The sequence below is a fragment of the Aedes aegypti genome, chromosome 2, assembly GCF_002204515.2.
Source record: "Aedes aegypti strain LVP_AGWG chromosome 2, AaegL5.0 Primary Assembly, whole genome shotgun sequence".
NCBI lineage: Eukaryota > Metazoa > Arthropoda > Insecta > Diptera > Culicidae > Aedes > Aedes aegypti.
The window spans coordinates 100,858,733-100,879,638 of record NC_035108.1 but is presented as its reverse complement, the minus strand read 5'-3'; the positions used below and the strand labels follow the sequence as shown (position 1 = coordinate 100,879,638).

The 20,906-nt window shown below is 38.7% G+C and overlaps 1 protein-coding gene across 1 annotated transcript; it reads right to left on the bottom strand.

Moving 5' to 3' along the window:
- Nucleotides 1–11,831: 11,831 nt before the first annotated feature.
- LOC5579977 (nedd8-activating enzyme E1 regulatory subunit) lies at nt 11,832–13,977 on the bottom strand. The gene is made up of 3 exons (XM_001658554.2): nt 13,685–13,977; nt 12,818–13,622; nt 11,832–12,651 (listed from the first exon to the last, which is right to left on the bottom strand). The coding sequence occupies exons 1-3, from the start codon at nt 13,750–13,752 to the stop codon at nt 11,956–11,958; spliced, it is 1,569 nt and encodes a 522-aa protein (XP_001658604.1). The 5' UTR covers nt 13,753–13,977; the 3' UTR covers nt 11,832–11,955.
- Nucleotides 13,978–20,906: the final 6,929 nt, after the last annotated feature.

Here is a 20,906-nt window from a genome sequence, read left to right as displayed (position 1 = left end):
TGCTGCTGTTGATGGAGCACTTTGCGGGTGTCAATTCCAGTTTTCAAATTATGCTGGCAATCGCCGCAGAGAGGTACCATAAATGATAAAATAAAACTCTCCTGATGGCGTTGCACACCAATGCATGCCGCGTGGTAATTTTTAAAGCAGAACTCACACTTCCATAGGAAGCGATCGTTACTGATAGGGCAAACGCTCCCTTAGTGGAGGTAGCTCCAATAGTGGAGGTAGTGTGTTTTGGCATGTTTCGCGCTAATAAATGATTATGTGATATTTTTGTATTATGTACGATGTGAAAATGATACAAGTAATCGAATAATATTCATGAAATTTAACCGTAAAACTATTTAAAACAATTATTTTGCTTAATTTTTTTGCTCCTTTGCACCTATAGTGGTGCATCAGTACCCATAGTGGAGGGTCCCATAAGAAATCAATGGTTTGCGCCACTAAAGGAACCATCCTTGAAATATACCTCCACTAAAGGAACAGTGTTCCTATTATTGGTGCAAGGCTTTTTGCAGGGAAATTTCACATGAATCGTGATTTTTATACATTTGAATGATAGAAGGATTTGAGATCTATCGAATGATACGTTAAAATCATATATTTCATGATCTTAACACCGTGTTTTAGCAGTTTTCCTTTAGGTGCACCACTAATGGTACACTTGCCCTATTGCATGATTTAAGGTGAAGATGAAACGAAGCCAAACTCCATAATTTCAAGAGCACAAATCTGGAGAACCGAACACCCGTTTGAGCCGAAAACTTTATCGATTGGTCACCACCAGCTAGTGACCAATCGATAAAGTTTTCAGCTTAAACGGATGTTTGGTTCTCCAGATTTGTGCTCTTGAAAATTTGAGGTTTGGCTTCGATTCATATTCACGTTAAGGGGACACGGGAGACCGTGTTATTTTCCCTATCTTTTGTCTCACTCTAACAATTATCATCAAAACTTTGCGGAAGCAAATCTCGAGTTTTAGTGAACCGATGACGCTGAAAATGTATTAGGTTGTGCACTTCATATATAGAATCATAGTGATACATTTTTCGCATCGATATATGGAGTGGTTCTTGAGATTTGCTTCTTCAAATGGATAGGGTGATTATGATGACGTCCCGTGCGGCCTTAACACTACACTGCACTGCACCGGTCGCGCGCGATGTTTGTAAACAGAAAAAAAAATAATTTAAAATAACTACGGAGCGCTTAAAAATGCGTCTACACCCGACGACTGACTCAACAACAAATTACTCCATTTGGACGCATCGACCAAGAAGTGCGAGTTCGATTCCCGCTTCAGTTCGGAAAACTTTTGGTCAGGAACGTATCTCGACTGTGAAATTGAGCATTGAATGCTAGTTCGTTGTCTGGTGTGGTGCTTCATTCAAAGGACAAATCGTCCACTGGAAGCATTTACGTATAGGTGCCTTTTTTAAACAAACAAAAAAGAATTTTTAGGGGATTGCTCCAGAAACTTATCTAAGGTTTTTTCACACCACTTTTTTAGGAAAGGAGTTCCTAGAAGAATCTATAAGAAAATTCTGGATGAATTCTTATTCCTTTTAATGAAATTTCTGGAGGAATTCATGAGCAAATCTCTGTAAGAATTTCTAGAAGAGTTCTTGAAGAATTCTTCGGAGGAGATTTTGGAGGCCAAGAACGAATCTCTGGAAAAATTTTAAGGGGAATCCCTGGAAGATATAGGGAAAAATCCTCAGAATAATTCATGTAGCGATTTTCCTGGATCCATGCCCGAGAGAATTTTTAAAGGAAACTGTTGGAGTAGGCCGATCCACAGACGACCAATCAAGGAGGCTTAGAACCGAAGGTGTCAAACAGGAGTTCATTTTTATTATGGACCGATGCACGAGTTCACTATTTGACGTTTGAGCGGTGCCGTGTTATTTACGTGACCATGGAAACAAGTGAATTCGGCACCGCTCAAACGTCAAATTAGTGAACCCGTGCATCGGTCCATGGATCGATGCACGAGTTCACTTTTTTGACGTTTGAGCGGTGCCGAATTCACTCGTTGCCATGGTCACGTAAATAACACGGCACCGCTAAAACGTCAAATAGTGAACTCGTGCATCGGTCCATTCTTTGCGTATTACTCTGGCCATTTCCAACAGAAACCCTTGAGGAGTCCTTATAGGAATTCATTAAGTTATTTCTTGTGGAATCCCTAGATGAGTTTCTCTAGAAGAATTCGCTACAAGAATTCTCGCGTAACTTTTCAAAACGGCCTATCTAACAATTCACACATTTCGAGTAAATCGAGCTTGAAGGTTGTGAAAATATATTTTGAAACTGTATCAAAATGAAACAATTTTTCCCCACTGTGTTGCTTGTAGAGGGAAGCAGTGTAATAGAGTTCAACGTAAGAAATGAAATTTTGTCAATTTATTTGGAAATTACACTGAAATCTATAAAAACATCAGATAGGACGTTTTGACCAAAAATATGTACATAGGATAAATCACATAGGTCGTTCTGTTTCAACAATTGTTACATTGGACATTCACTTCGGTCATTTTGTTTCAGTTATAGTAACATCGGACATTTTGATTTGAGCACACAGCAAGCATGTTTATTTCATTTTGTATCCACGTGCGTTGAACTGCTTCAACATTCAAGTTGAACTGCTCATTTTGTTGCGGTGTGATAATCGCAGGCACCAGCTGTGCTTTGTTTTGATTCATTCAATGCCACGACGTCACTTTTTCCCCTCCGTCTGTGTGTCCTATGTAACAACAGAAGGAGGGAAAACGTTGAGCTGTACATGGGACTTTTTGCTTTCTCGCTGTTTCTCTCTCAATCTTCTCCCCGTTTCAATGCTGGTTTCGCCCACACTTGTTCGTGTGTGAGTTACCCACTGCACGATGGGTGGTGACGACTGTGTTGCATTCGGCACCAGCCGTCGGCGCAAACGAGAAATAGCGGTGGGAAATGATGACGATGACGGCGCCGTCGATTGTGTTGTAGGAAACCAATGCCAAACAAATACATACACCTTCTCCGTTCTTCGGTGAATGATTGCTCTGCAAAACCTATATGTGCGCAAGTCGCGCATGCACGTTGCTCGTGTTGCTGCCGTGCCAAAATACAGTTTTGTGTACCTCGTTCTCTTTTTGTTATTAATATTAATATTATTAATAATATTTGAGCGTATTCAATATTGCGAGGCAGAGCGACTCTGAAAATATCGACATTTTGTTGCGGTGTGCTAATTGGAGACACCAGCTATGCTTTGTTTTGATTCATTCAATCCCACGACGTCATTTCTTCCCCTCCGTCTATGGGCGATGACATATTGAAAGAGAAGAGAAGTGAAGTGAAGTGTTGGCGAAAAGAGAAGAGAAGAGGTAAAAATGGTATGGCATACTGGAAGAGGTTTCGAAAGAGTTTCAATGCGCTCCGTGTTTTCATTGATTTTGTGCTTCGGCAACAGCATGCTGCCTGCGACCGGAGAGAGAGCGCGCACGGCTGCTCTATTCGGTTTCTTCTCCTTTCCCATGTCCCATTCGCATCAACAGAGGCCTGTAAAGGCGACTCTGTAGAATGTATCAAGTTTGTTAAAATCATTTCTCATCAAGCAGGAAGACTGCTTCTCGATGGCGTGCGAAGAAATCTACATTCTTTGGATGTGATCCATAACCGTAGTAAACAATCATTTCCTGGTCCATATTATGGATCACTAGTTAGAAGTGCTAATATTTGGTATTTAGAATCAACAATCAAGAAAAATGTTTTCCAATGATGAATTCATACTGAATCGAAGCGAACGAGCATGTTTTATGCTATAACATTTGAATTTTACCACCTGTGGGAGCTTATGAATGCTGACGGCACTTCTTACAGAAAACGACCATATAATGATAGCTATGTGGTACCAACTAAACATTTGTCAAATACACCGTTATTTAGCGGTTGAACATTACAAATGGTAGAAGACAAATAGTATAACATGGGAAAAACATGTTTTACGTAAACGTTTATGTTTTGGGCAAGTTATTCGATGTTGAACGCCAAAGTGATCCGTCACTGTGGGTGATCCGTAACTGCGTGGGCGGAACAACATAAAAATTGGAGAAAAATATAACAGAATAAATAAGAAATCTAGAAACGTTTTTCTCAATTAAGAAACAAAAATTTTGAAAATAAAATTTCTCAATTGTACCTTGGCTCTAAGCATTTTTGGAAATTATCTAAAATTAAAAAAAAAAACCTCAGAAGCCAATACCGGCATTGGAAGAAGAAAACTTCTATGCAGTTTGAAAGCGCGCACAATTTTAATTAAGGACTTACTAGTCCAATAGAAAATCAAGTTACTCAGGACTTCGAAAATATTCTTAATCAAGAGAACGTTTTTTTTTTAGGGGGGTCGGTAGCCTTGAGGTAACGCTTTCGCTTCATAAGCGGAAGGTCATGGGTTCAATTCCCAGCCCCTCCACGAAAACACCCGTCCAGCCACCAGAAGACGCCGCACGGAGGACCGTGCGTAGGGGAGCACATCAATCCTCCGTCAGTACCAGTTGGTGACTGAGACAAACTGACCCACTTCGCAGGCAGCTAGCCTCAAACGACTCAGGAACACGGCAAAACGAACCACCACAAGAGCAATGGACTATGGCTTATGGAAATCGATTGGACTAACAGCAGACCACTCTCCTACCTGCTCGGTGTGAGAGCAAAAGAGTAGAAGAGAGTGATAGCATATGTAAATATAGATTAGTTAAAAATAGATCTGTATCGGTAAAGAAGATACAGATCAACTGATTCCGGCACAGTAGTGGCCACGAGCACGGAGTGCCAAAAAAAAAAAAAAAAAAAAAAGAGAACGTTTTCGAAAATTCCTGGGATACTGATTTGGAAGAAATGAGAACTATTATTGAAAAATTCAAAAATATGAAAGCTCCTGGCGATGATGGAATTTTTTACATCCTCATCAAGAAACTTCCCGAAAGTATATTTTTAACAAATGTTTTCAATTAGCATATTTTCCTGACAAATGAAAAAATGCTAGGGTTGTACCAATTTTGAAACCAGACACAAATCCTGCAGAAGCTTCTAGCTATCGTCCAATCAGTTTGCTTCCCTCCATCAGTAAACTTTTTGAAAAAGTCATTTTGAACAGAATGATGGCCCACATTAACGAACATTCATTTTTTGCCAATAAACAGTTCGGATTCCGCAATGGACATTCGACCACTCATCAACTTTTACGTGTATAAAAAAAGTGATTCATTCCAAAAAATCTGAAGGCTATTCTACTGGTCTTGCATATCTAGATATAGAAAAAGCATTCGACAGTGTTTGGCACTGAAGGCTTGATCGTAAAATTAAAAAAAATTAATTTTCCAACATACATTGTTAGAATAATTCAAAGTTATCTGTCAAACCGTACATTTAAAGTTAATTATCAGAACTCCAGATCTGAAAGACTTCCTGTAAGAGCGGGTGTTCCCCAAGGCAGCATTTTGGGACCAATATTATACAATATTTTCACATCTGACTTACCAGAGTCAGGGATGTCAAAAATCTTTGTTTGCGGATGACACAGGCCTCTCCGCCAAAAGACGAAGCCTGCGTGTCATCTGTAGTCGATTGCAAAAAAGTTTGGATATTTTTTCTTCATACTTGCAAAAATGGAAGATTTCTCCTTATGCTTCCAAAACTCAACTAATAATATTCCCACGTAAACCAAAAGCTCTTTATTTGAAACCTTCAAGTAGACATGTTGACACGATGAGAGGCGTTCCAATAAATTTGTCAGATCAAGGTAATTATCTAGGGCTCATGCAAGATAAGAATTTAACTTTCAAAAATCACATTGAGATCATTCAAGTCAAATGTAACAAATATGTAAAATGTCTCTATCCCATTATTAATAGAAAATCAAAACATTGTCTTAAGAACAAGCTTTTGATATGCAAACAAATTTTCAGACCAACCATGCTGTATACTGTATCAATATGGACTAGCTGTTGTGATTGTAACCAGGAAATGTGGGCTTCGTAGCCGTGCGGTAAGCGGCGTCAGTCGTTTAGGCGTATTGTGCTATGGAGTGTGGGTTCGATTCCCGCCCCAGTCGGAGAAAACTTTTCGTCAAACGAAAAATTCTTCACTGGTCCACTGGTTGTTCCGTGTGTCCGTTGTCTAATGTTAGTAATGTTCAGTCTGTGCAGCCTATGGCTGAAGACGGTGTAAATTGTCTTTAAAAAAGCTCTTCAGAGAATTCAAAATAAAATTTTGAAAATGATTCTGAAGCTTCCTCCCTTGTATAGTACTAATGTGTTACATAAAATATCCAATGTTGAAATATTGGAACAAATGTCAAATAAAATAATTGATAATTTCAGGCACGATTAATGCGTTTTTTCTCTTATAAGCAGGTGAAATCAACTCACCTGTTAAAAATCTGAACTGCTACAGTAAATGAAATGTAATATGTTGTTAATAAAACCTTAAATTTGTTTTACAGAATTGGGATGCTAGTGTTGTCTAATAACACAGAACACACAGAAGAAATGAATGTAATGTTTGAAATGATACAAATAAAGAAATTAAAAAAATGATATCTATCAAGCCTACCGAATATTTTTTCAAAAAAAGTTATAATTTTCGAGAATTTTGAAATTGAATGCCTTTTTTCAATCAAAATTAAATTATTAAACTTCTGCTGTTATGAACGAAAAATTTCTTTAAATTCACTTAACACTTCAGTCGTCGCGCTGTTGTATTTTGTACAACACTTTTGAAAAAAAAAAACTCGCTTTTCGTCCTCAATAGCAGTGTAGTGGTTTTGACGGTGGTGAACCGCGCGACGACTGGAAGTTTAAACAATACACTAGTTATAGATATAATATCATGTTTGTATCTATGGAATGAAATAGTATGTTAATTGCATACCTTTTCTACGAGTACTTTAAATGGTTTATGGGAATCTTTTCTAAACTTGAATCATCGATATTATAAACAAGATCACGAATGGTTCCAATTGCAGTTAATTTTTAAGTAAATATTGATTTTCCGAACGGGTAATAATCGATCAAATTTGAGAGCAATTTCCCGTTTTATTGAAGTAAAAGCTATGGTTTGAATGATTGATAACAAATCGACTCTCTTATTTATAAGTCATGGAACATTGTGGTTTTCCTTTTTTTTCTACGGAATGGCCGAGTGATAATTTTGCTTTGGGGAATTTAATGTATAAGATCAGTTCAGTGGTACAAAGCACACATTTTTTTTTCAAATATAAAAAAGAACTTTTCTTTTGTGTTTGTTAATTTAGTTTACTCCCAACTGTTTCCATCAGTTCGAAATTCACGCGCAATATTAGTGCTGCCAATAATAGTTCAAATTATCTTCAAGCGTTTTCGCGCGTCGAAGCACCACACGAACTGCTTTCACGCTAGACCACACTTTCCATCCCTCTTCGCATCGCTTCAGTATGCCAGGTAAGCGCGATTTTCATACAACATGCATGGAGAGACCTTCAACGCGTACGCTCCTCTTTCACATCCTCGCTTTCTGTCTGTTCTAAGTAATATAGTTTGAGATTTTATCAAACATGCCTTGTCGATTTTTTATATACCGCATTGACAAGTGATCCACAAGGAGCAAGTTTGTTTTACGTAAGCCATAGTGTTGCACAAAATATCTAGATACAGTGAAACCTCCATGAGTCGATATTGGAGGGACCATCGACTCATGGAAATATCGAGTAATGGAACAGCAATTCTTTGGATGATAGTGTTGCACACAATATTTCACAAAATTTTATTGAACTGGTGCTTGATATTGAATCATAATCAAGAACTCTAGGAAGATTCCCTGTTTTTAGAGGCGTTTTACAAACAGTTACTTAAGGTTTATCCGATCGAATTGCCCGGAACCCATAATGGCGTTGTTTTGGTTTTGTTTCACATTGGGCTGGATAGATTATTTTAGATAGGTGAGGTTGGGACGGAGAATATTGCTTTTACCTTGAATTTCAATTTTCGATGGAAAATCCATCTGATTTTTTTTTTTTTTCTAATTTAGATGTCAGTATTATCATTCTGTATTTCTGTTTATTTGCTGTCAAATCATCTAACAGTGAACAATCTGCTCTTCAAATCAGCAAAATGGAGTCACATAAAGCCAAGAGTTCTCTGAAAATTATACAAGAGTGAATATTCAAACTGATGAAAGTTTAAATCAAAGCCTGAGCTTACATGATCAACTGATCATATTCCTCGACATCTTTTTATCTCGATTTATGAGGAAAATGTATACAGGAAACAAGACAAATAGAAATAGGGAATATATTATTGACGAATTATAATTATTCATGATTATAATAAAAATGTTGAAAAATATAGATATTTAAAAGAGAGATTAGTGCTGAACAAGCAAAATATTATTCACCCCTGTTCTTGTTTATATTCAAATGCCATTTCGATCGAAAACAGTTTTTCATTTTCGCCAACAATACCAAGTAGGGATTTTTCCACCACATTTAATGATAAAAGATGTTCTGAAGTAGTTATCAACTGGAGAAAGCAATAAAATAATATAGAAAACAAAAATACTGATTACTGTGATGCATCAAAACCCGGACACCTAAGATGATACACATATTCAAATGCTTGCATACGATTGGTTAATCGTTATTTTATTATGTATTACTTTGGGATGATAGCTTTTAGGTTAGAACTTGATAATTTTCACCAAATTTACAATGAATTTAATGAAAATTGAGTTAATTCTGCATCATGTCGTGTCCATAAATCCGGACACATGAATCAAAATCTGGACATTCAAAAAATCGCAGTTGTTCTTAAAAAAAAATAAAAACCATTAAACATACCTTGATATCACGATACAAAGATTCATGGATTTGTAAAAATAATGTTGTTCCTCTGTTGGATTATACAGAAACATCATAAAACGTAGGTTACTTGTGATATGTGCGTCGTTCCCCCAATAATTACACATAATTTACAAACATTTTCAGTTAATACTATTTAAAATCACAACGGTATAACATTCAACGAGTTTTCCAGGTTTTCGAACAATTATGATGTTGTATTTCTTTTTGAACTTTGAAAAATTGTATGCTGACACACTGTGTCAGGATTCGAAACCACACATATAAGTATCCGGACAGTCTTTTTCTAGCACAGAATTACATGCATTTCATTAATTTCTTCGAAACTATTGACTTTACCGAGAACAAAATATAAACAAATCACTACAGAACATAAATCACATATGATAAGCACGTAACAAACGCGTGATGAATCGCCGAAACGCGATGGCGCATTGAGTAGAATTTCTTTGGTTATCGTTAATTTTGAAAGCAAACGCGTCCTAGCGGAACCGACTTTTGTTTTTGTCTTTGTTAATGATTTACAAGACTAACTTGATGTCGATTCATGTTACAATGGTCAGCAATAGTTAACATTAATAGTAGGAAGGATATTTAACATTGAAATTATTGAATTTCATCAGAGTGTCCGGATATTGGTCCTGTCCGGATTTTGATTCATCACGGTAACAGTTTATCAATAAATCAGTTGTAATTATGATAAGTTACAAAAGTTAATTCATTTAATTAGAAAATTCCCTATTTGTGAATTTAATTTACTAGCAAACGTTCTGATCCGTGCTCCATTTACGCCAAGAACGAGCGCAGTCATATCATATTCCTCTAGCGTTCACTAGCGTTCTTGCGCGTCGAAGCAGCAAATGATTTCCACAGATCTCTTTGAACCTCTTCACTTCGCCTTCAGTATACCAGGTAAGCGCGTTTTCCATATAGTTTGCATTGAGAGAGCTTATACTCTTTTCTCTTCTCTCCTTTTATCCCTTCTCTACTCCTGCAATATGTCATCGCCCTATGTGTCCTATGTAACAACAGAAGGAAGGGAAACGTTGAGCTGTATGTAGGACATTTTGCTCTCTCACTGATTCTCCCTCAATTTTTCCCCCGTTTTTATGACGGTTTCGCCCACATGATCATGTGTGAGTTTCCCACTGCATGACGTGGTGGTGGTGACGGCTGTGTTGCAATCAGCACCAGCCGTCGGTTGAAACAAGCAATTGCGGTGGGGAATGATGACGATGACGACGCCGTCCATCTTGTTGTAGGAACTTGAGAAAGGAGCCCACGCCTAACAACATACAGCTTCTCCTCTCTTCGGTGATTGATCGCTCTGAAAATATGTGTGAGCAAGTCGCGCATGTACGTTGCTCGTGTTGCTGCCGGGAAGCATATTTATACGCTTGATCGATCATGCATCTGAATCAGATTGATACAATGACATCATGATGCTCAATCTTGTGCTCAATATCATTCCCCTATATGCATGCAATGTGCTAATAATATGAAAAGAGAAGTTGCAGCTGATCCAATCCATCGAAACGGTAAAACATGGTTTGGCAAAAAGACCAAAATACCGTTTTGTGTAACTCATTCTCTTTTTGTCACTTGAGCGTTTTCAATTTTGCGAGGCAGTGCGACTCTGAAAATATCGACTGAAATGATTGAGAAGCAGTTATTATGGCATTCTATACATCTAAGTAGTGTCTCAGACACGCTTCTACAAATCATTCTACCTTTTAAACTCCATTTCAAAGCTTTATTCAGGAATGTCCAATGTAACATTAGAATCGTGTTTATTCATAAATGTTACATAGGACATGTGGTTGGTTCTCTGATCAAAGGTCCAATGTAACAATTGATTAAAAGCGATGCAGTTTTGAACATTGGTCATTTTGTTAAGCTTTTAATAGATTAATTTATTGTTAATATATCAGAACGAGTGTTCTAGTGTGCTGCTAAGTGGTGCAACGCAAATGATTTGCAATGATAATCTCGATTTGTTTACATTTGTTACTTAGGACGTTTTGAAAAGTTACGCGAGAATTCCTTCCTGAAGAAACTATAAAAAGAGACTGCCACCTGCCTTGCTTTTTGAAAACTTCAGTGCATATTTTGATGTACCGTAAAACGGGGTAACTTTGATAGTTATTTCGAAGAAAACTTGAATACTTATGCATGCTGTTTCAAAGAATTTTAATTCATATTTTTAAAACAAGTACTGGTATCCTAACTATTGATTCCAGTTGATAGATTTAAAAAAAAGATTTATTCTTAATGGATATATAATTTTTCATATAATCGAAAGTCGGTTTTCTGTTTTGGGGTAACTTTGATAATGGAGCATCACTCGAACAAAATTGAATGAATTACAGAACATTTGTAGGGCGTTGCATATCTTTAGGCGTTTAACGCTATATGGAAATTTCTGACTTAGATTATAAAAATGGTCCCAGTTTGTAAAAATAGTATTCGCTTAGAGTTTTGAGACCGAATTCGAGTTCTACTATAACTAGGCTATCAAGTATAAGTGACGAATTCATTATGACTTCATCAAATAGTGATCGTAGAACAGATTGTTTGAGAGCATTTCAAAATTGCTAAAATCTTATAAATTTTCAATATATGCATATAAATCCTCAAATGTACTTGATTCCAACGAAAATAGCTTTAACATGAAGTGTCATACTAATACTCTTTACTTTTACATTCGTTTTGCTTAACAGATTAACAGGAACTTTGTTATTTCGTTTAGTATGTTGAGAGTCTCGCATTATCAAAGTTACCCGCATTATCAAAGTTACCCCGTTTTACGGTACTTATTTCGGACAGACTGACAATTAGTGGAGCGCAAATTATATGCTTAATTTTACATAGGTACTAATTATTCAACGACCATGTTTCCCGCCTATGCAAAAAGGCCTCTGTCATCGAAATCAACTGCACAGCTGAGTTGGACGAAACAAAATGGTTATTTTATTCTATTGCTTACTATTGAACGAATAAGAGATATTTCAATAACGTAAAGTACGACTCCTCCGACAAATCTTACCTCCTCGCACCAACTCCAAACCGCCCTACAGTTTAAAGGTCTCCGTCTGTGCCGTTGTTCCATCGTAGACGATCGTATTATCAAACGGTTTGTACTGCTTGCTGATCAGCTTTATAAGCTCATGGGCAATGCATCCGCCGAAAAAGGCCGAAATGCTGTGAATTTCCGCGCCACCGTAGCGACAGATTTCGTGGGCCAGGTCGTCACTGATCGGAGTGCTGATGCCCCACTCGTTAATCATCTTGTTGGCGATGCTCTTAATCCGGGAAGTGTCTTCCTCGACTTGGCACTCCCCGGGAAGGTATCCGTGCTCGGCCTGGAATTTGTCCACCGCTCGAAGAGTCAAGTAGTGGGCCATTAAGGAACTCGGAGACTCCAGCGCGGAGGAAATTTGTGACGCCTTGTAGGCCTTATCGTATTCATCGGCAATCTTTGTTCCCCGTAGGACGGCAAGATTAGCAGCTTCCCGACAGAACAGCCGGACATCCTTTTCCGTTATGAAATCGTTCGGCTTGTTCAGCTCTTTGAGCAGCTGGCGAGCTCGCCGGTAGACAATTTCAGCGTCGTGAGCGGCTTGCGCTCGATACACGTTCTGCAGGTTGATGTACGAGCTGGTGTCCGCAGTCATGTCTGGCAATACACCAGGAAGCGGCAGCAGTCCATGGCCTTCGTTTTCTACGAAGTCTCGCAGTGCTCGAGCCAGAATCCAAAAGGCATTGCTCTGTAATGGTGAACAAAAGGGTATTAGAATTATGTTTGCATAAATCTATTTTTCAGGGCTTGTTTCGTCTTAAACAGAGGTACTAGAATAGAGACTTGTATTAAAATAATGACCAATTCTCTAAACAAAGACCTGATACCAGCTTTGAATCTGAACCCACACTCACCTCCTTCCTCACATTCAAACAACAATCGTCCGCCAGTATTTCGCCGATCGCCGAACCCGGCTTGCCGCCCCCGAAGCTCGAATTCACCGCCTTGATCGCTTCCTCAAAATTTTCCTCGTCGGCCGTCATTTTACTGCGGATTAGCTCCCTCAGTTCCGACTTCTCCCGGTAATTCGCCGGATAACGCCCCCCATGACTTTCGACCCACTCCTGCAGACTTTTGTACATCACCACCAGCCAGGGAACCTTGGAGGTGACTTCCGTTTCGGCCATATGCTTCTTCAGGGCTTCGAAGGGATGTTCCAGCCGGAGGTCACTCTGTCGGCTATCCGGATGCGATTCCACAACGCAATGTTCCTTCACCTGAAGCCGTGCCACTCCGTAGAAACCCACGGATCGGCACACCATCAAGGGAATGTGTTGATCCCATAGCAAATTGGACAATCGAGCTACGGTCCGTTCGTTCACCCCGGTGGCCACCACCACGTCAAAGTTCCGGAAGAAATCCGCCTGCGAATCCATCAACTGGTCCACATTCTCATCCAAATAATCACCATTAACATCCGGGTTCAGCTCCTGGAGCAGCTGCATGCAGCTTTTGGCCCTCGATTGCCCCAAGCTGGCCGAATCCAGGAAGAAGTTACATCCGATATCTTCCTCCGTGACGATTCCATTGTCTACGATGGTAAATCCTCCGACGCCGGGCAGAACCACCCCCTTGAGAATCTCAGTTCCAAGAGCCGTTGCGTTGATGAGACAAATTTGAGCGTTTTCCAACAGGGTCTGGCCATGTTCTCCCCACAACCTGATGGAAGATTTATATGTTTTGATTAGTCATGAAGTCGATGTCTCGAATCGATTCCTTACCTAATCTGGCGATCATATTTTCGGCTCTTGTCCGAAAGTTCCGGCGATTTCGGAGCGGGCGATGACATTTTTGTATCAGGTTTGTTTCGCTCTTTGAAATGTGGAATTGAACACCGATTAAAGCTAGTGGAGTTTCACACAAAAATCTTTTCAATTTGCGAACGATTTTTTGACCCGATGTTACGAAGCCGGCTTGTTTTTGTCTGGCTTTTTTGACAAACAAGAGGCACATGAAGGAGATAGATTTTGATGTTCAAATTGGGAATGGCTCGTCGTTTGTGCCCAAAGATATTTTAAGAGCAAAATAAGTGTTGACCGAAAACTACCCGAAAATAAACTAGAAAAAAATCACGATTACGAAACAAACTGAGATTCACAAAGAACTCGTACTTAAGGGTCATCCAGAAATGATGTTCATCATTTGGGGGGAGATGGGGGGTTCTACGGAACTGTGACAGTACGTGTATAAGGTATTGGAAAATGCGCGACAGAGGGGGAGAGGGGGGTCTCGAAATCCTTAAAAACGATGGACGTCATATTTGAATCTGCCCTTATGAAAACCCTCGTCAGGAACTATCATTGTGTGCGTGAAAATATGCAAAAAATATGTCTCTTCTTGCTTTTCTTACAGAAAACCGAAGAAAACACCGGCAGCTTCGTAGCCACGAAGTACGGATCTTTTGAAAATTTTCCGTTCTAGAACCCATTGACAAATTTCATAACGCTCAAGGGGGTGTGCGGGTCTTTGACCAAAGACAAAGTATTGATTGAAAAGGGAGCTAAAATCCAGCCGTTGGTAAGGCAGCACAAACCAAAAAAAGAGGAGGGCTAGGGAGTATAGAGGAGAGGAGATTTTCAGGATATAGTTTTGAAATCGGTTTAAAAACGGAAGAACGGATCAGTCGGTATGAGAAACTTGCGTTTTCATCCATCCGGTGTTCATGCAGGACCAGGATCGGAATAAGGAGACCCAGAACACGATAGTTTTCTAGATATCGTCGCAGTCAATCAATCAATGGTGTTTTTTTGCTATCGTTATTAACGAGATTTTTAGCCATGGGCTAGTTCATCTCGGCCAATAGGCAAATATAATGCGCCACCATCATAGAGGTCGCTGGGGATGAAGGCGAAAAATGTCACTGAAAATGTTTGTTTACGTCCAAAATTTAATTTTTCAACCCAAATTTAGGTCATACTCAATTAATCATTGAACTATTTTCCATTGGCATAATCATTTCAACCCTTCATTCTTGCGATACGCGTGATTTCACAACAAATTTAACCACTAACGAAGGATCCGGAAGTTTATAACCTATGTTGCCAAACACCAATTTTCCAATTTTATCCCACTAATCGTACATGAGCACTGGCCGGATCTGTACATTTTCGTTAGAAAACAAGTTTATTATGTATTTCAATGCTCTTTTATCCTCAACAAAATAACTATTCCGAGAAAAAGTGTAAATTGTGTGCTCCTTCCTATGCTGCACACGATGCGTTCTCAACCAAACCCTTTTTTGAAGGTTCTTCTACTAGTAACCAGATGTCGGAGCGATCGTTTAGCTTTGAAAATATTTGCCTATGGTGTTTTGTGAAAATCAATATTTATGCAATAGAAAACAATCCGCATTAATATTGGTTTACTTTTTGGACAAAGTGTCATGGGAATTTGTCCCCATTTTTTTAAATGAGTTGGGTCGGAACAAACCAAGTTTTTATCTTTTGTCATTCTTTATCAGAATACGTCAAGGGGAAGGGGTCAATAAATGGAAATTTAAGTAAATTCAGTGTATTAAACAACAAAATTATTTAAAAAATTATAAACATTTAAAAAGACCATTTCCGTGAAATTTTGTTTTGGCTTATATGCTTTCTGTCGATTTACTGAACAAACTTTTCTAAGGAACCGATATGTTTTGGAGCCTTTAACTGTTAGAAAACAATGAAAAACTTGCGGCACGTTAGTTCACCCCTTGGTCCCCTACATTTTGTTTCACCTCGAAAAAATGCAGACCCCTTTTTCCCCTATGGTTTTGCCACCACGTTGTGGTGAATTTACGATCAGCTGGCATGACCAGATGATTTTTTTTTATGTTTTCATTCATCATAATGGGCTCTGTTGCGGTTTCGCTCCCTGCTTCCTTCACGGCTCCTGAAGTCTCCGTAATCACCGCGGAAACCACCTTCACCGCTTCGGCCGGTTATGACCGCACCCGGCGAACACTACACGGTTCTGTAACGCAAGGATTGTAGTCGGCAGATGCCTGATCTCTCTGCTTTGTGCCGACGAGGATTGAAGGGATTGAATATGCTGGAAGATTCCCGCCGAGAGGCAGCAACAGCCGCTCAAAATTTCCTTACGCGGCTGTTGCTGCCTCAAGGCGGAAATCTTCCGGATCAACAGCCAACAGATAGATTAAGGCATTTGTCGGCATGAATAGTAAAAAAAAGCCTCTAATAGAACTAGCGGTACCGTAACTGCTGGGTGAATGAGAGATTTGTTGTCAGGGGGTGGTTTTGAATCTATGGAGGAAAATATATTTTCCTAAAGGAAGACTTGAATCGGGTTGGAGTTGGAACTATTATTCAGAACGGGTTGCACCAGTTCCAACCTGGTTTAAAAACGTTTGTTTGAATAGTTTCGGTAGCGCTCCTGTTTGGGGCGCCCTGACCGGGATCACGGTCAGTTTGAGCGCGCACCTGATTTGACGTTTGCAAATGTAAACAAGCATCCCATTGCAGGGGTGGAATCTAAAAACTGTTGCAAAATCACCACGCTGATACCCATAGGGTTGAACAAACTGTGCCACATCTCGAATTATTTTTCAAAATGTGGTGAGTATCCATGTTTTTAAAAATTTGTAAGAAAATAGGGAGTGCATATAAACAAAATCTGAAAGCGTTAATATTCATTAAATATGATTGTCTTTCGAAGAAACATACAAAAACTGGGGGTTAGATCTGACGGAAATGGTCTATTACTTTTCATGTGAAATATACCACAGTATTAACTAGCAAGTAGCAATATTCAATCGATAGTGCCAGAATGAATACTTTTTTTTTGATAGTTTTCGAATTCTACAAACGTTTTTTATTTGTTTTGATCTGAAAGATGACAGAAACACGAAAATCACGGAGATACACACGCATAAAAATTTGATGAAGCGTTTCAAATTTTATAGCCGATTTAATTTCTTACTATCATTCTACTTTTTTGGAATAGAAGAGAAATATGTATATCCTTAAGAAAAGAGCAAAATGTCTCGAATTTATTTAAATGTGTGAGACGAAAACAGAATAAAATAATTGAAAAGGGCCTGTTTACAAATTGCATGACGCTAAAGGGGGTGGGTGGGTGTCATCGAAATGTTACAGCTCATTCAAAAATAGTAGAATATTCTTAGGAAAAGTGTTACAAGGGGGTGGGTGGGTGTCAAAAATGGTCATTTTCGGCATTATGAGATTAGTGAATGAACCCAAACTGCACAGCCAGCATACATTCTTTTAAATGTGTATAACAAACACCAACGTGTTTAACTGTTTCTCAAACTGTTTAAAATAGGTATTACAGTTAACTCTCCCTTACTCGATATTCCGTATCTCGATATCGAGTTAGAGAACCATAGTAAAAGTTGGTTTTCATGGCTAACTCGATGGTCCCTTGAAACGCAGTTGCACTGCTTTTGTGTTCTGTAACTCGATACCTCCCTATCTCGATGGTCCCTTCAATATCGAGTAAGAAAGAGATGACTGTATATAATAAAATGCAGTTGTGCAAGTTTGTTGCGCAAATACAATTTTACGAAAGGTTATATTACATTGCCACTATTTCAAATGAGTTAGTAGTGCCAAATAATTTTACAATTTGTGTACGCTATAATATATTGTCGCACCGCCACCAAACCGGATCGCGCCAGTGAGACTCGTGACGTGCCTCAACTCGCCGCATTTTAAAATCAGTTTTTTAGTGTGGCGCTGCATTCTTATGATTTTTATGAACACAGCGCACTATTCACATATTATAGCCTGATCGCTGCTGACAAGTAATTTCTCGGCCTATCTTGATGCATGGAAAATTTCTGCAAGGAATCGATCAAGAATGCGTTTTTTTCTGATCACAGTACGCAGTTGAAAAGAAATGTCAGTTCAAATGGGAGCCGCTGTAGAAAATTTCTGCAAGGAATCGGCGAGAAATTTCTTTAGCGATTCCTTTTCAGTAGCAAATCAGGCTTTAAGCTAAGTATGCTGTTTCGCTCAAGAAAAGTAAAGACATTTCTTGACTGAATGGGTCAAGAAATTTCCTACAGAGAGCCCCCTTTGAAGTGACATTTCTTCTCAACTGCGTACTGCGATCAGAAAAATGAGATTTTTTTGACTATTTCTTGGAAGAAATTTTCCACGCATCGAGATAGGCGATTCCTTTTCTTGTCAGTAGCAAACCAGCCTTTAGCTGTGACGCTCGAGGTCCGAGAAACCAATAATTTTAAATAAATGTTGGTCTTGATTTCTACCGGATGCATAATATTGTATCTATTTTACACACATTGCATAAATAGCTTTTTACAGTTCAAGGTTTCAGATCCTTTATTGTTCAACGTAAAATCAACCGTTTGTGATACACTTACATTAACAGAACGAAGAATCCCTGGATGAATCATACTGTTTGGAATAATGGGCAAATTGTATTTTTCTATGCAGGAAGTCTGTATATTGGGTTTATCGCCTGCACTGAATTATTTATGCTTTTTGTGAAGCATTTTAAGGGTAAATTTTGAATGTGGTTACCTGCGAGACAAGCAAACAAACAACGGTTAGCACTCGTGGAAAAGATTATGTTCAATTTCTTATCCTTTCTGGCATTACGTCCCAACTGGGACAAAGCCTGCTTCTCAGATTAGTGTTCTTATGAGCACTTCCACAGTTATTAACTGAGAGCTTTCTTTGCCGATTGACCATTTTTGCATATGTATATCGTGTGGCAGGTACGAAGATACTCTATGCCCTGGGAATCGAGAAAATTTCCTTTACGAAAAGATCCTCGACCAGCGGGATTCGAACCCACGACCCTCAGCATGGTCATGCTGAATAGCTGCGCGTTTACCGCTACGGCTATCTGGGCCCCTTTTGAACAACCTAAATCAATTTGAACAACCTAAATTTTCGAATCCGCACCCTCCAGTTCAAAATGATTTTTTTTAATCAAGACTGTGAATGTTCAGATTTTGAACTCAATTTTCCGTATGATCGCATGAAACGCGTATAATTTTTGAATAATAGAATGAATGATTGCACTTAAAGTTGTCCCGCATAATCACGAACCATATTTCTACTGTTTCCCATACGACCCAAAACTATTTGCGACAATATCTGAATAATTGCTTAAAACCAGGGGACTGACACGACTGTCATCCTGCATACATTTCGGCTCTTCCTCACATCGTTTTGGTACTTCGCGTTTTGGTACCCACTTTCTGGTCGGTTTGCCCTAACCTTGCTCCTGATTTTCGAGTATACGGCTCATACGCTGCTAGTGCTAGATTCTGGCAATTAAACATATCGCATTAAATCGTCGTATTTTAATACGCTTTTCATTTGTTCATCATTTTGTTTATTGTTTTACGCATCAGCGAAGTATCATTGATGTCTCCTACCCATAAAAACTTTGTTTTGTTCATCCCAAAATAATCAAAACAAGAACACTGGACGCCATGTTGATTTGATGTTGGGTTGGTAATTATTGGCTCTTGCCACCCCCCTGCTTAAAACATCCAGAGTAACAATAAACCAACCTTTCCACTAACGGTTTCAACAGTTTGGGGAATAGTAAATGGGAAAATAACAATGTGGGGAATGGGCGGTTAAGTTATGTAACCATTTAAAAATGCCGATTTCTCCGAACACATTTTTTTGGAAACAATTTGCCTAATGGTCGATTTACTATCCACTTTTCGATCAATTCACAGTTTCGCAAACAGTCTCGGAATAGTTGAACTATAAAGATGAAACAAATAGAATAATGTATGTATAATCACAGACAAACAGACGTCACACTCTTATCACTGTCCATCGATCACCTTTTTAACGGTCGATTCAAAAATATGGTAGGTGGCCAATCCGCCACCCGCAGCGCTCGCATCGTTTTTGTACGTGTTTGACGTTTACACACTACCGCCATCTGTTGGCCTGTTGGCCAAACACACAATATTTAGCATTGGGCGTACATGTTCTCGTGACTATTATTTTGATCGAGATTTGTTCTAAGTGTTACGTCTGTTTGTCTGTGGTATAATCATTGGTGTACGGTGATTAATGGTATTTTAACCCTATATCATACTGTGATATATTACGGTTGTTAAGAAAATTTTCCGTTTTGCGGTAGCCGCCGAGTTCTACCGCAGCTGTCAAAGTTCTACCGCAGGCTTCGAAATCATTCTATCATTGAAGCAAACCATTCAATCATAGTATGCTTGAAAGAGAAAGCGCTATGAAAAACACCATCAAACAACAATCATCAAGACGGTATCCAAGGTATCATTGAAGCCTACTGATGCTTTACCAATGCAAATCAGTGATCTGACAGCTGCGGTAGCTTTCCGTTGAACCGTAAAACGGAAAGTTTTCTCTGAAATTGCAATACCGTTTGCCAAATTGTTGAAAATAGGTAGTAAATAGTGAAATCGATGAGAAACACACATGTAATAGTGTGTCGCGTAAATATTATTATTAACCGTTCAACGAAAGGTGATGTTACATTTCAACCACATCTCACTAGTTTCTGTACCTATATTGTCCAACAATGTCTGCACACTTTGATTTATTGTGACTATTTGTTCTACATTACTTAGACCGTTTTTTTATAATCTAATCCTGTAGATCTTTTACTGTTGAACGTAAAAGCAACTGTTTCTGATACATTAACCATTACAGTTAGAAGAAATTTACAGTTTGAAATGTATGGCAGATTGTGTTTTTCTATGCGGGGTTTCATTTATCAAATGCAATCCGGTTGCACAAAAAAACTCGTATAAAAACTGAAACATAAATTGTTAAGGCTATTACGTTTCGTCATATGAAATGGATTGAGAAGGAAATGTTTCTTGAATTTCATCCGCATAACATAAGTAAAATTCGAGCTCAATAATTGATACCCACTCGAATATTTGCATGCTAGTATAAGGGCTTCGAAATGTCATAAGAGTTATACCACCAATACATTAATCGA

Excerpts from the sequence above, each read along its gene's own strand:
- LOC5579977 (XM_001658554.2), bottom strand. The coding sequence starts at position 13,752 with ATGTCATCGCCCGCTCCGAAATCGCCGGAACTTTCGGACAAGAGCCGA. Across the intron at positions 13,623-13,684 it reads AAATATGATCGCCAGATTAG|GTTGTGGGGAGAACATGGCC; the intron begins GTAAGGAATCGA and ends ATCTTCCATCAG. Across the intron at positions 12,652-12,817 it reads GTTTGAATGTGAGGAAGGAG|AGCAATGCCTTTTGGATTCT; the intron begins GTGAGTGTGGGT and ends TCACCATTACAG.